General features: G+C 34.9%; 1 protein-coding gene and 1 non-coding gene across 3 annotated transcripts; both read right to left on the bottom strand.

The window, feature by feature from the left end:
- Positions 1 to 1,603: 1,603 nt before the first annotated feature.
- LOC119068333 (kinesin-like protein KIF19) lies at positions 1,604 to 15,077 on the bottom strand. Of its 2 annotated transcripts, XM_037171888.1 has the most exons (9): positions 14,485 to 15,067; positions 9,612 to 9,711; positions 9,117 to 9,524; positions 4,048 to 4,487; positions 3,465 to 3,985; positions 3,261 to 3,410; positions 2,835 to 3,192; positions 2,209 to 2,382; positions 1,604 to 2,043 (listed from the first exon to the last, which is right to left on the bottom strand). In XM_037171888.1, the coding sequence occupies exons 2-9, from the start codon at positions 9,705 to 9,707 to the stop codon at positions 2,013 to 2,015; spliced, it is 2,178 nt and encodes a 725-aa protein (XP_037027783.1). In that variant the 5' UTR covers positions 9,708 to 9,711; positions 14,485 to 15,067; the 3' UTR covers positions 1,604 to 2,012. The 2 variants fall into 2 exon arrangements, with proteins under 2 accessions (XP_037027783.1, XP_037027782.1); XM_037171887.1 differs by having other exon boundaries at positions 3,261 to 3,985; positions 14,485 to 15,077.
- Trnah-gug lies at positions 4,972 to 5,043 on the bottom strand. Its single transcript has one exon. It is a non-coding gene; the product is annotated as a tRNA-His (tRNA).

Below are 15,077 nucleotides of genomic sequence, written 5' to 3' on the forward strand. Positions count from 1 at the left end.
AATGTTTTGTTTGTTTTACTTGTTCCTAATCGACCAAGCACTCCCCGTACATATATTATATAATACCGTCCGTTTGCTGTAACTATTTATTGATGTGAGTTCCAGAGGTTTTTTTTATATTGGCGTGTCTTTCAACCGTCCAGTTTACGAAATGATTAATTTTTGTACTTAATCAAGACCTTGATAAAGAGCTGATAAGATTGGTATTCGTTATGACATCTAGAAAACTGTTCGTCCTTCGATTGATGTTTAGGAAATGCTGGATTTTTTAACAAAATGTATGCGGAGCAGCCGAGTTTGAATCTGAGTCTATTACCTCAAACTCTACCAATACTGTTTATAATGCTCCTGCCGCCGATTGCTTGTATTAATGTTTTGAATGTAAAACATTGTTAGGCCAAAATATTGAGAAAAATTTCATTAAATTTCGCCAAAAATCATTAAAGAAATTCACTAAATTTGGAAAGGAACATGGAAAGGACTTTTGTTTATACCTACGTAAATAACGAAACATTTTGCTTGTCAGATCTATAGATCATCTTCAATTACGTTTGAAATACTATCTACGTTAGGAAGTGCCATCCACGTTAAAGACAATTCATACAAACGAATAAATGAACGAATACTTCTTATGATCTACACTGGGTAAATTTCACAAGTGTAGAATTTGCAACAGCTGGTTTTGTTCGTCTACATTTTTAGTCGCTGCTATCGAAACATAACAATCTTAAGCCCAAAGCTATATCGATAATCAGAACGCTATCACAGCAAGGACTATTTTTGGGAAAATTTCCCATATTTTTCAGAATTTTCTAACTTTTTTTGCATTTTTTCATTCAAAAGTAATAGCAGAGTTCAGTAGACGAAATTGACAACCGTCAGTATCAAGTATCAATCATGTCTAATCATAATAAGATTCCCTGTCTCATACGGCTATTCATCTGTTATCGATAACGAAGACAAAAATAATGACCAGCTATGGGTATCATGGTCCTTTAAATAGTAAAATTCATGTTAAAAAAATTAAAGTACAAGATTTGAAATGAACCGATTAAAAATGCTTTGATCGGTGGAGGTAATAGACCCGATAGAATATACTGTTCATATGCTTGCAGTCTGTAACAGGTTAAATCTCTTCGAGTAAACGATGTGTTTAAATTTCCTTAAAATTCATCAATTCCAATTTTTAAGAATATTTAGTAAATCGTTCAAACTCAAGTGATATCCCAGTTGAACAAAAGAAAATTCCGTCAAATTGTCGTACGATTTCTAAAAAATATGTTTCCTCCTTCACATCGAGTCAATATTTCAAGTGGTCTAGAAGCAAACAAACAGAAACGCCTTTAAGGATAATGTGTGATATTGGATCTATAAGACATAACGATATTTCATGGTCAACCATAACATTCGCTCTCAATGCCATCATTATCCAAACGTCCTTTCGGTGTATGGTTATCGGTTTGGAAGGAAAACCTTGTTTTGTCCTTAATCTTGTTTGTATTGTAACGAATTCAATTCTGTACGCATCCTGTTCCGAAAGCGATATTAATCATATTGCGTGTGGCCATCGGTGTATTTAAATAAACAATTTTGGTTGCCCATATTCATTTCAATAATAATTTTTATTTTTCTTTCTTTTTTGTTTATTTTGGTTTATAATCAAGTACAATTTCATTTTTCAATAACTTAAATACCTTAATTAGAATAACGTTTTCATTAGGTTGGTTATTTCTGCCTCTCAAACAATTTAACATAATTAGAGGCGAACGGGAATTATGTTAAAGAAAAATTACCAAAAAAAGGACAGGAAAATTTCTTTGGTGAAAACAAAACGTTTCATTAATATCAATCTTGGTACCTCTATGATATCAATCAACAATTCAATTTCGTAATAATATCCATTTTTTGTCAGTTTCAATAATCAATTTGTTTGTTTTCTTGGTGATGTAAGAAAGGTTATTAGAGAAGAGAGTTTTACAACTTTTTGCGATAAATTGAATATATCGGGTAATTTAATCCTCGCTAGATGTGCTGGGTACACCACTAAAAAAATAATATAAAATGCATTGCGTCACGTAAATGAATTAATTTTCAAGAAAATCCAAAACACTAAAAAACAATGGAAAAAAATGGAATCTCTGGAGTTGTTCTCGCTTCTTTCTCATCACTTTTTTCCTCCAAATTTTTATTTGATTTTTCGTTCATTACCTAAATCTACTTGAGCGACCTTTGACAATCGATGGAAGTCTTGGAATTACGTTTACTGGAGCACCCATCAGTCTATCGGGATCCTCGGACGTTTGTGCGTGGTTGTCACTTGTAGGCAGTGGTGACGGTGACCAATCCGAACTGGAACTCGAACTACCCGGCGAATTGACGAGGCTGCAAGAAAGTGATAAATAGTTGACAGATGTCGTGCTGATGCTTCTGCTAAATCTTAACGACCATTGACAAGCTGAATAATTTAGAAGAGAGGAACTTTGGAAGCACAAGTGCATTTTGTAATAGTTGTTCATCTCGCGAGGAAGTGACTCATTGTCACAGCTCTAAAGATGTTAGATTAGTTTTGTCGGTTAAAAATACCAACTTCAAGGGTCATGAATCGAATATTGCAAAATCTCGAAACTCTTTGGATTTACCAATATGATGACAGCGGCCTTCGCATTCAATAAATGTCTAGGCTTACAACACTAAATACTGGAAATGTTTGACATTACACAGACACGAAAGGATGCTTACGTAGAATTCTGATCCTTCTTAAAGATTCTAGAGGTTTAACGATTGACTGTTCAAGTTAACAAATGAATCATTTCCGGTAAAACCGTCTTACTTACCCTCGTGTGTAAATTGGTGGTAATTTTCTCTCATAAAGTTCCCTTGGCGATGAGATTGGTCCGGCATACGTGCTCGCGTGAATCTCTTGCTGGTAAAGTGAATACAATTCTCGTAACTGCTCTGGCAGGTCGACCTTACCATCTTCAATCAATTTTCGCTGTGAACTGATTATATCTTCACACAGTCGTCGTTGACGTTCTGCCCTTAACAACTGTAAGTCTCGTCGCCTCAATTCGGCCTGGCGTGCTAATCGATCTGCTTGTAGACTGACCTTATCGGCTTCCAGTTCGTGGACACGGCACAGTAAGGCCAGTAGTTCTCGTTCTTCATCGCTACTGATACGTTCCGGAAGCTCGTCTATTGCAGACATTTCGAAATTAATTTCGGTTTGTTCGTGAGGGATTGTCTTGTACCGATGTTCTTACCTTCTAGAGCAACGCCCTTCTTCCTGCAGACTTCTAAATCCTGTTCAGTTGACTCGCGAACTTGTTTGTAACGCTTGGATTCTCGTTCGATAGCAGCCAACTCACTCCATGCAGACTTCAAAGCAAGGCTGCCCTCCGATTCCGAATCCTCTGTAATTGAGAAAGTGAAAAGTTTAAAGTATTTCAAATCACGGTCACCTTTACCTTCTTCAATATCATTTTGATTCTCATATAATTTCCCCATCCGTCCCTGCCAATGTGAAATGACCATGTGTTGACGCTCTGCGTCCAGTTCCAGACCAAGTAAATGACTTTCCGCCTCCAATAGTCGACGGCGTAGTTTCATTTGCTGTTTAAATGTTAAAACGATTTGCTCGCGCAGGTATCTTAGTGCGGCCTTCTTTTCTTGTTCGTCTGGTGTTATGTGCGTCATTGCAGCTATTCCACTCCTCGGTCGATCGGTTAACATTTTCGATTTCAATCGATTCACCTCCTCGCGCAATTCAGTCACAAGATTCTGATAATGATGAGTGGGAAATTCGCGAGTCTCTTCAATGAGTTCGGGATTTTGAAGCCTTGTAGTGATGTGGTTAGCACGATCCGCATACACCAAAGTGTTTTTCGTTTCGTCCCGATGTTGACCTTCCGGTGACACGTGAGCGATCATAACAGTTTTGCAGCGACCACTTAGGGCTTCCTTCAATAGTCTGGTCAGTTTTGAATCTCTGAAATGCAAGTCAGATGAAGTCCAGTTTTCATTTGAAGTAGTTCAGACATTGACACATACCTGTAATTAACATATTTCGCTCCACCCGACAAAGCATTAATACAATTGCCTAACGCAAGCAAACTTCGGTTGATGTGAGCGCCCTCCTGCAAACGTTTACCGCGATTTTTCGTCTTCTTAGCCCTCTCTGAACCAGCCAAATCCGTTAAAAACAGACGTCCCAACTTTGTACCCAACGGCGATGTATGAATTACCGACACACTGAGCAACGCATGACTTCGTGACGATGTTTGATTGGCGGCTGTTGGTTCCATGGTTCTAGCTTTATTCCCTTTCAGCAACAACTGAATGACTTCTTGACGACTTATTGCAGTTATTTCAGAGAGACCAGCTACTGTTATGCGCTGACCCCTGTTATCTTCACGCAATTCTAACGGACCACCAGGATTGAGTAGATCACGAATGAGTTCGTTGTAAATTTCCAGGTAGGATATTGAAACCTGAAGTCAGTTAATGTTTCGTTATAATATCACCGTTGAAAGTAAAGCAAATCGGAGAGATTAAAACCTGGACCGAAGTAAAAAAAATGGGGCTGAACTATAAGACCGGTTGGGATATTCTGTTACTTCGTTACAAGCGCCGATACAATAAACCTAATCTAGACAAACAGATAACTGTACTTTGTACGGACTGAAGAAAACACATAACGAGTTCGAACATTTAAAAAACGGAAAAGTCTTTGCCCTCTGCACACCAGAAGAGCTTACTACTTTAATATTGCCATATTGGTGAACCATGTTGAATATGGAGCATGAACACAAAAAATTTCATATCAACTTGCGACTTAAAGTGAATTAGCATCCACCCAACAATCAACTCACTGTATTATTGCTTTAGATTCGTATCCGAAATGAATTTTCTTCTTGTAACAATATTGAATAAAAGAAAAAAAAAAATTCTCTTCCGTGACAATGTTTTGCACATTGCCGTGACCAGGATTCGAACCTGGGTTACTACGGCCACAACGTAGGGTCCTAACCACTAGACGATCACGGCTATTGGAGATATGTTAATGCACACGACAATCGGCACACAATACCAACGAAATTTATATATCTGTAACAACACACACCCAAAAACAAAAACAAAATTTCCAACTTTTGCAATTGCGATCACAATTTCTTTTTATTCGCTTTACTAACCAATATATAAAATGAGAATGTCAAGAAACAATTCAACATTCGTATACGTGTGTACGTATACATGGACGTGAATACACGGTGAGATTATCAACCGAAATTGAAATTTGAAAAAAAGAAAAAGAATAAAACGAAGTGCCTGAACCAAAAATTCCCATAAAAAAATCTGGAAATCTGAATTCAATTTTTACGAATGAAAGATATTTCTGGTGAACAATTCGTTTCCTCAACATTTTATACTACGGAGAGTGCAATAAACTTTGTTTTGAAAGTACAGTCTAATGACCAATCACACTACAACATATCGGTTTCATTTATTTACCATTATTTGTAGGCCACTTATGAAACCTCTATAAGACATTTAAATCAAAGTCAACAGATTTGAGGCAGAATGTTGTTAGCCGGTTTCATTAATGATGAAAACAATTGAGCTTCACAGTGTATAATGTACGCATGGAAGTCAATAAATTTTAGTGTGGCGTGTAGTTTCAATTTTTATAAAAATATCTTCTTGGCTGATAGAACATTATAAAAATAGATTTCCATTTTCAAAAGATTTGAAAATTGTGTGAAAAAAACATTTACAAAAAATCCGAACAGATTTGAACCTGAAACCTCAAACATTGTCAATCCGAACGATTAAACTCACTGCGATGTTGACTACGCGAAACTTTATCAGTTTATTTTTGATACGCATACAATATGAAGTGTAAGGCATACGAACGTTGTCTGTTCACACGGTCGAATTGTATTCATCCGCTAAGAAAAGATAATAAAATTTTCTATAAAAAAGTATTATCGCTGTCCAGTCCATCATATCGGATTTGTTGATAAACTCGATTATATGTTGTTGTGAATGGTGAGGGCTGACGAGCTTAGGAAGTTTAGGAACAATGACTGTATTTTCGAAAGAACATTATTAAGATTCTCTCTATTGTGTACGAAATGTTCGAAGTGTCGGAACTATTGTACATCTAAAGCTACAAAACCAAATGTACCTAGGCAATCACAAGGCTTCATCACTGAACAGGACCATATTTTATTACTTTTCCCACACTTTTCCGAATTTTCCTACATTTCTGTGAAAATGACGGAAAATTCAAGAAAACATGAGTACTTAGACTGTGAGTAGAGTGATTGAGAACAGATTGGGGTTGTAATCGGTTAGGGATATGGAATGAAAACGGCAATGATACAAGAAATTGGTTCAATGGATGCAAGGGAAGGTGATGATTCGTTAAAGTTTAAAAATTGATATTTTCAGAAGTTCATACAACGGCTGATTTTCGAGACATAGCTGGGAAATGGTTGTAGTAGTAGAGAGATGTTACTCTACAATTACCCAAAAAAAACTTTTTAAACCGTTTTCGTAGAAGTCTGCACCTGCAGAATAATCTAATCCAAGAATACCAAATTTGCATCCACATTTTTAATTGAAGTTCATTCTCATACACATTATCTGATTTTATGAGAAGAAAATGGTTAAATGTTACCTATTTTACCTTACCTTGAAGACCATTGCTTCTTCAAGGTAAGGTAAGCGCATATATTTAGAACTTAGAACAAATTTAAAGGAATAATTGTTGATAAAATTAGGAGCCATCTGCCAAAAGTTCTATGTGGAATTGCCTATACGACTATATATAGTTTCAGAAGCTTGGTACAAAATCTTTTACTTCACTTATTTTAACATACACTTTGCTACATATGAGATAACATTCGTTAGAGGCCGTTGTAAGCCCAATAGCCAACATATGCAAATCAATTCCTCAGAAGTACAAAGCATCTCCCATAACAAACGGTAATTTCTTTGTCAAGGATTCAAAATTTCAATGGCAAATACCGACCCTGCCAAGTGAATGCAACAAAAGAAAGAATCGAAAAGCTATTAAATCAACTCGACATCTAATTTCCGGATCCTGTTAACCGTCGCCTCGAAACATGCTGTGTCATTTCGTAAATAATATACTCGATGTTGAATCGATCTCCCGCAGAATGCTTTAGTGGTTTGTTTTGTTCAAAATTACACACGTGTCAGCATTAACCGTATGATTATCGAAATTGTATATGGCAAAAATGTTTAATAAATTTGTATGAATGCAAGGCACAAAAGCATTTTTAAATGTTTAATCAATTCATACGAATTATATTTGCCTGAAATATATTTACTCACTGACAAATTGGTCAGAAAATTGATAACAAACGCGAACAAAACATATCGAAATAACACCATCTAATAAACAATAACTTCTCCATTAAACTGTATTTTGTACAGAAAAAAATAAGTTATTATTAACACGCTTGATTGCTAACTTTTAAAGCTCGTTCAGCAAGGAGTTCAAGGTTCTGCCAGTAATTTTGTTATTATTACTTTTTTCACGTGAATGAAAAAAAAACATTTAAGTGAAAAGTGCTGATTTTCTTTCTATTTTCTTTTGCCCACAATATTTCACTGTAGTTGCTTACACACGTTGGGTTGGTTATACGTTTGAATCGATTTATTAATTTTTTTTTCTGTATATAATTTCGCCAAGTCATGATGTGCGAGTGTTCATACGAAGGACTCATTTAAAAAAAAAAATAGAGAGAGAGTGAAAGGAAAGGAAACAATGTAAAACATTTTGAAGGGATTACAATTTCATTATGATGATGGTATAGTATTTAACCCCCTCGCCATCAATTGAATGTGACCATGAACGCCACAACTTTTAATTAAGTAGATGAAAAGGTGAGAAGGAAATTAATAATGAATTCACGCGTAGAGACAAAATTTCGGTTAACAAGGTTGACAGACGACAGGCGCTTTGTGTGCAGATGGAACGTGGCATTGTGTGTGTTGAAGGCATTGACTTTTATTTAAGTTAAAACTACCCGCGGATTATGTTTTCATTCATTCTACTGTTGATGTTCACCTTCGATATTGTCACCTTTCGACTGACACGGAATTTCTTAAATTTAGAACGAAATAATGACCCTGACTGGGTGGACGAGAAACGTTTGGTTTAAATAATTTCGTTGACTACAACTTCAACAAATTGGAGACAAGCACTTTCATTTTTTTAAATTTATTCGGAAAATATTCATGTGACAAAGGCCAATTGTTTATATTCGGTGAACGACAATTAAATATTTATTTTGTGTGACAATTTTTAGAATGAAAGAAAAAAACTTCGTCTTCCTAGTCATCACCATCACGAAAATTGGAAATTTTTGTAGAGGTGTAGAGGTGCACTGTGCAAACCATTTTCTTTCTGGAATTAAGAAGGAATGAGACAGCACAATTTGAGAATTATAGGAACAGGCATTTTTCATGCAATTCTCTCTTAAGAAGTCTATATTGCTATTGCACATGTGTTACCAACTTATGACAAGCGATGTATGTGTCATGTGTGTGTAGATATCGCCTGTGGAATGAGTCACATAAATTAGATTGAAATGATTCGGACTCATAATTCTAACTCTCTGATTTTTTGGTAGAAGAAATTGCTTTATCAAAATCTACATTCATCGGATCTACATTCAAAATCAAAGGTTAACTTTTGCGAATATTTTCTCAAACTCTGCCATGTTTCGAAATGTTGAGGATCGTGAAGTACAAGATTTCGTACTAAACTTTGACAACACAGTGGTAACAGATTTAGTGATTATGCCTTAATATTATGGAAGTTTTGTATTTTGCAGTAGAGAATTGGATTAACAGTGGGTGGATCGCAGGTCCGACGACTTAATCCAGCAAGGCTATTGTGTAATCTGTAAAGGGTTACTGTTGACGATAATTTAAAAAAAATGTAACTCCTTTGCCTCAATGAGAAAATGAAAACTGATAAAGCGGTGAGGTCGACTTTAGCTTACAGAGATTAGGATTTCTAATACGGTATTAGTAATACCCTACGAAAATAGGAGGAAATAGAGGACATAAGCTCAACAAACCTTAAATTCAGTAGGATTGTCCGATTCGTCCACATATCGAAATATTTCATCAATGGCTTTCACCATCAGCCCATCACCCTGCTTTGATGTGGTCTTCGGCGGAAGTTCCGATGATGGTGTTGCTGCTTTTTTTGGATTCGGTCCCAGCATGGTGTGTGTTTTGCCCGAACCGGTTGCTCCATAGGCAAATACTGCAGCACTTAATCCTTGCAGAACGTCTTTGATCAGTGGCGATGTTGTTGTCTGATACACTTCATCTTGCGTCGAATCTTCGTCAAACACATAATCGTACATATACTTTTTCGGTTTATTCTTACTGCCATCGTCAAAGTACAATGACTTTTTCGACAATATTTGTACGCATTTCTCCTCTTTAGCGTTAGTGGTTGGTCGTACTCTAACGGCCACCTTTAAATTTTGTACAGATGAATTATTCATTGCATACCTAACCTATAGACGGTGCACACGGCAATTAATTCATATTAGTTGCATTACCATTAGGCGCTCTTCCCCTATCGATTGAGACATTGAAAGCGCATTCGAACTATTTCCACTACTACCTGATGATAATAATCCAGTATTTTCGGCCATATCTCTGTAATTTTAAGACAGGGTTCTTGTCAGTAGATGCATTTTGATATGTTTTAGGCCGAGTTATTTAGACTATAAATGATGAGTATTACACTAAAAGCAGCCTATCGCTCTATATAGAACTGTCGAATAAAATAGCAACGAATGAATCGTCTTATCTAAACTATTTCAGCTATTCCGATTTAATATAAAAATCAAACAATTCAGCCCTTGTCAATTTTCGAATATAGATAGACAGTATTTCTGCTTTCAACTAAAATATTCGTTATACCTATTTCTGAGAAGCAAGAACAAGAAACTTTCTCATCGAAAAGTGGATGTCAAATATATTTTTACTCCATCTCATTCGTCCCTGTTTTGTCAGTTTGTTCATATTGTAAACAAAATCTTTTGAAATTATCTTTTGAAATGTTCCTAATGATTCTGTTACAAATATTTGGTGACAGCTTAAACAAAAGAAGGAGTAGCAGTAGCTGTGGAAAATGGGAGCTTTATCTTCATTTCAATATTTGACCAAAAAAAGCCTCCAATTCGATCCGGATTTTCTCGTACGAACAAATTATATTGTAAGTTATTTGAAGAGTGTTGAGCTCTTTACGACCGATTAATAAAACAGAAAGTATCCATGAAGCATTACACCAATAACAGACATTTAATTGCCAATCAAAAATTATTACCCATGAAATTCGGAATCCCTCTGGACAATAATTTAGAGGGTGAACGAGGTTAAAAACCAAGTATTTTTGTCAATATAAAAAATGAATAAAAGACCGATGCTATAACATAACTCCTGAAATGTTGTGAGTATGACTATGGCCTGTTCTTACTGAGTTATTAAGCTTCTCAATTTTGTGGTTTTCTAAAATTTCCGACAAATTTCTTAAACACTTGAAATCAAGTCTATTACTTCTTTTGATCTAAGAATTTCTGGTAGATTTATATGAAATCTTTTACTTAATCAGTTGTAGGAGTAACACTAGCACTGTTATAAGATCATTTTGGTAGAGGTTATTCGCTTATTTATGTTGTCATCTCGGTTTTCGTTGTCTATAAACAGATGACATAGACAATTAATAAAGAATGCTTCAACAGTCAGGGCCTTCCGAAATCGGAAGCTTTTCCAGTGGTCTTTTTTATAATGTGATCCTAGAAGCCAAAACCACTTTTAAAAAATATATTCGAAGCTAATGTAGCTAGCCGAAAACAAGTAATTTTCTTGTGAAAGTTTCTCTAGTTACACGAAACGAACAGGGTTGTGTGGGGTGTCATTAGAAAGGTTATTACATGTACTTTCAGGGCAAATAGGTTTTATGGTGGCTTGGGAGCATCAACGATGAAATTTAGAGAAGTTGTATTGGTTAAGAGCTCATATTTCCACTTAGAAGATATTGTATCAATCTTTTAGATCAAAATAATTAACAGATTCGTTAAGTTATACTGGTGAAACTCCTGCCGTTGATTCCCTAAAGTCAATAGAGTATCTGTCGTATTTAGCGCCACCTCTATCTCCTAGTTGAGGGTAGATATTAAAAAATACCTCAAATTTCAATGGGACAAATGATAGAAATTATGCTATTCATCGCCTGTATTTGGTGTGCCAACATACTACGCTGTGTAAATTTAATAACATTAGTACCATTAATGGTATCAAAAGAATTCAAGCAACGTTAAGTTTTTCGCCTAACTGACTGATTGACCTCCCAAACGATGGACAAGCCGTAGAACACTTAGCACAAAGGGATAAAAAGAGAGCAAACCAACGAACCTATTAAATCAGACCGTGCTACTGTGGACAAATCTGATAAATATAATCATTATGTTGCGGTTGAAAATCGAACCTGCCACCAATTCAATGTGTCAGCACACTGCGCTATTTAGTTGCTTCACAATATTCGTTAATGATACCAATGGGATTAAATAGGGTAGCATTTTAACACATCATATATTCTATTGCTATGCTATAGGTGCTTTGGTCCATCCACCCTTTGCATAATGATTGTTCTATTTAGTATATATTATGGTCTAAAAGAGACAATATATAATTGTAAAAATAAAACTGTATTCTCGTAATAAAACTATATTTTCGTTTGGGGTGCGCTATTATATTCCCATTAGCAACAAAGTCGAAAAACATATAATTAAAGAAAACCATAACTAAATTTTTGTTTGTAAATAATCGGAAAAAGACACACTAAAGCATAAAAAAATGGTAATAAATTGTCAAAAAAATCGATGATACACGTTTGCCATGCACATTATATCGAAATTCAACATGTTTTAGTAACATTCCACAAAACCGAATATACCCATATATCCGACTGAGGACTGTATGTATAATACTATGATTATACGGCACAAAAAATATTTTATACATCTATTAGACATGTAATTGTTGAATTGCACTAACTATATAGAATATACGGACGACACCGAGCTTCAGTACAAATCGAGGAACTTTTATTGAAAACATTAAAAATATCCGACAATATCCTTTTTACTTCAATGGCTCATTATTTGATGGATGATTCGAGTTCGATGAACACATATATACGAATATGGAATACATGTAATTATCTATGTAAAATAATGAATTCATTGATTATCACAGCAATGTTTTGAGGCTCTGGGACTTACGCATTAATACATCACTGTCATGAAAATGAGTATTATTACCATTGTCATCGCAAGGCATATATCGGTAGTGTATACTACATATATACATAATTCAACGATTTATATCTTAAGACTTTCCCAAATGGTTTCGAAAATATAATCAAAGAGGAAAAGCTTGAGTATACAGCTGAGCTAGGAACTTAATTTTATTGAAAAGTTATCAAAATCCAATTAGATTGTTCGAATAAGAGCGATGGAAACGCTAAAAGATCGATGGAAAATCTTTTACTTCGTCAGTTTTGACACCGATTTTGTAATATCATACGGCAATGGACAGACTTCATAACTTATTCTTGTCGTCGCTGCCGTGATCATACTCTGACAATTTTTCGTGGAGTTTGAAATATTGAAATTGGGAGGTTGTCAGGAACTATTTTTGAGTAAATATTTTCCTGCATTTTTCCAAATTTACTTGAATTTTCCAGCTTTTTTTTAATTTGCCCAAAAATTAAGGTAAATTTGGGAAAAATCTGGGAAATGTGCGAAAATTTGTGCATGTCTACAATTGTATTTTGTTAATCTAGTGTAGAAATATCACGACTTTGTCGCTCATTTCCGACCCACTATAAACAAAACGTTGTTCCTAACTTATGCTAAGAGGCTTATTTAGCGAACTCGACTTCGGCTCGTGCTGGAAACCTCTCGTTCGCTAAAAAAGTCTCTTAGCATACGTTAGGAAAAATACTGTTTCCGAACGCATGTTTGCCTCCGGCTCGTCCTGGAAACCTCTTGTTCGCTAAAAAAGCCTCTTAGCATAGGCTAGGAAGTTTTGTTTATAGTGTGTCGGAAATGAGCGACGAAGTCGCGATATTTTGACACTAGTTAAATAATGTATATTACATTACACACTTGTCACGAAGAAGTCGAGGCTTGCCGAAACTGATAGTGACAAGTGTGTACTCTATTTTATCATATAAGCGAAAACGAGACAACAACATAGAACTGAAGTGTAATTTTTGAATTATTCTTCTAGTTAAATAATTTCGACATCCGAACGTGCGTATGTGATAAAAACTTTTGTTCGTTACAAGCAACAAAATGGGATTTTTGAATGGTATCTTCAATGAATTTGTGGTGCATGTGACTTTATTTTTAGTGAGAAGAACAACTTTGAGATGCAGTACAGTAAAACAATCGAAACGCCACAAATTAAATCGATTCCCTCGTCAATCGGTTTTCCTATTTACGAATTCCAAAGAGCTTTTATGTCACTTAATTGTAATGTATAGAACCTTTCATCGTGATATCGATCATTTATCAGAATTATTAATCACACAAAATATTCAGCTAATAACGAGGATAGTTAAGTCACACTTTTATGGTTGTTACGGGCACTTTTTGTCATGCTATTACAACTTACAGTTTTACGAACGGCTATATGGTATGTCGACAATGACGACAAAACCTAGTGCCGAGTTCTGTTATAACAAAATGTTTGTTACAAATGAATTGAAAGTCTATGTTTGAGAGCCTTTTTTGTATAATGGTAATTATCATACGACAATTTATGTGATCCTGTGGAATAATTCATTATCTGCATAATATGAGAGCACAACTAATTTTGTGACGTAATTATCAAGAGGAACTTCCCACTCGTCAAATGGAACATTTTGTTAAGTTTTTTTTTAATAATTAAAATTGTGTAATTTATGCGTATAACGAAGGAACACGAACATTCACCTGACTTATAAAGTAAGTAGGTCAGAACAGCTAAAGTCATTAGCAATTCACTGAAAAGAAATGTGGAATAACCGAAAATGTTATTGAAGGTTCAGTTAATTCTATCGGAAAATGTAAAGCTTAGCCTGGGAACAATACACATCATGCAAAAAATCAGAGAAACAAATTCAAAAAAGTTTGAAAAACGAAGCTTTTTTCTGTTCTGTATAATGTCTCGTTAGAACGCATATGTAATGCTTCATGCATTCAGAACGATAGTGCAACGAACAAACCAAAAAATAAACAAATAATTAACATAATATGCTAATTCCAACCCTTATTCCGACGGTATACAATGTAATAACAACCCGAAATAAAAACCCAGGTCTTTCAAACATTATTCTTGTGTGTAGTCTATACCAAACACAAAACTTTCCCACTATACCTTTCACTCTGTTATTTCGCTTCCATTATTAATAGGAAAATAACAGCAATTTTAATTTGTATCCACCACACTGCAGTAGTTACACTATATCACTAGACACTACACCATAACGTTACACCTAATTTATTTCACAGAAATGGTTCTGGAATAATCAATGGAATTTCGTTGATTTGATATTTGTTTTAGATTTCCAATTTTTTTTTATTTGTTATTAAGGAAAAAAACAATTCACGGTTAAACAAACACACACATACAGAAAGAGACAGAAAAACTAATTTAAAATGGAACTGATCTTTTGATTTAACTGTTATCTACGAATTTAACTTGGTCACAGAACACCCTTAAAAAGGAACAGAAATAATGTGGATGACTATTGTTTCGCATATGTACAAGAAATTTACAACCGGAAGATGTGTTACTAGTTTCTATAGAAGCACGAAAATATTTTTATTCAAATGTGCGCTCAAACTTCCCTCAGCAACGTTTCAAAGGAAACTAAATGGAAAGCGAATCGTTTGTCGATGTTATATATGCATCAAGTTTAACGTATAAAAGCTTCGAACTTTTATATTCGTTAAGTGTTTTGAATATGT

Source organism: Bradysia coprophila (assembly GCF_014529535.1).
Source record: "Bradysia coprophila strain Holo2 chromosome X unlocalized genomic scaffold, BU_Bcop_v1 contig_173, whole genome shotgun sequence".
NCBI lineage: Eukaryota > Metazoa > Arthropoda > Insecta > Diptera > Sciaridae > Bradysia > Bradysia coprophila.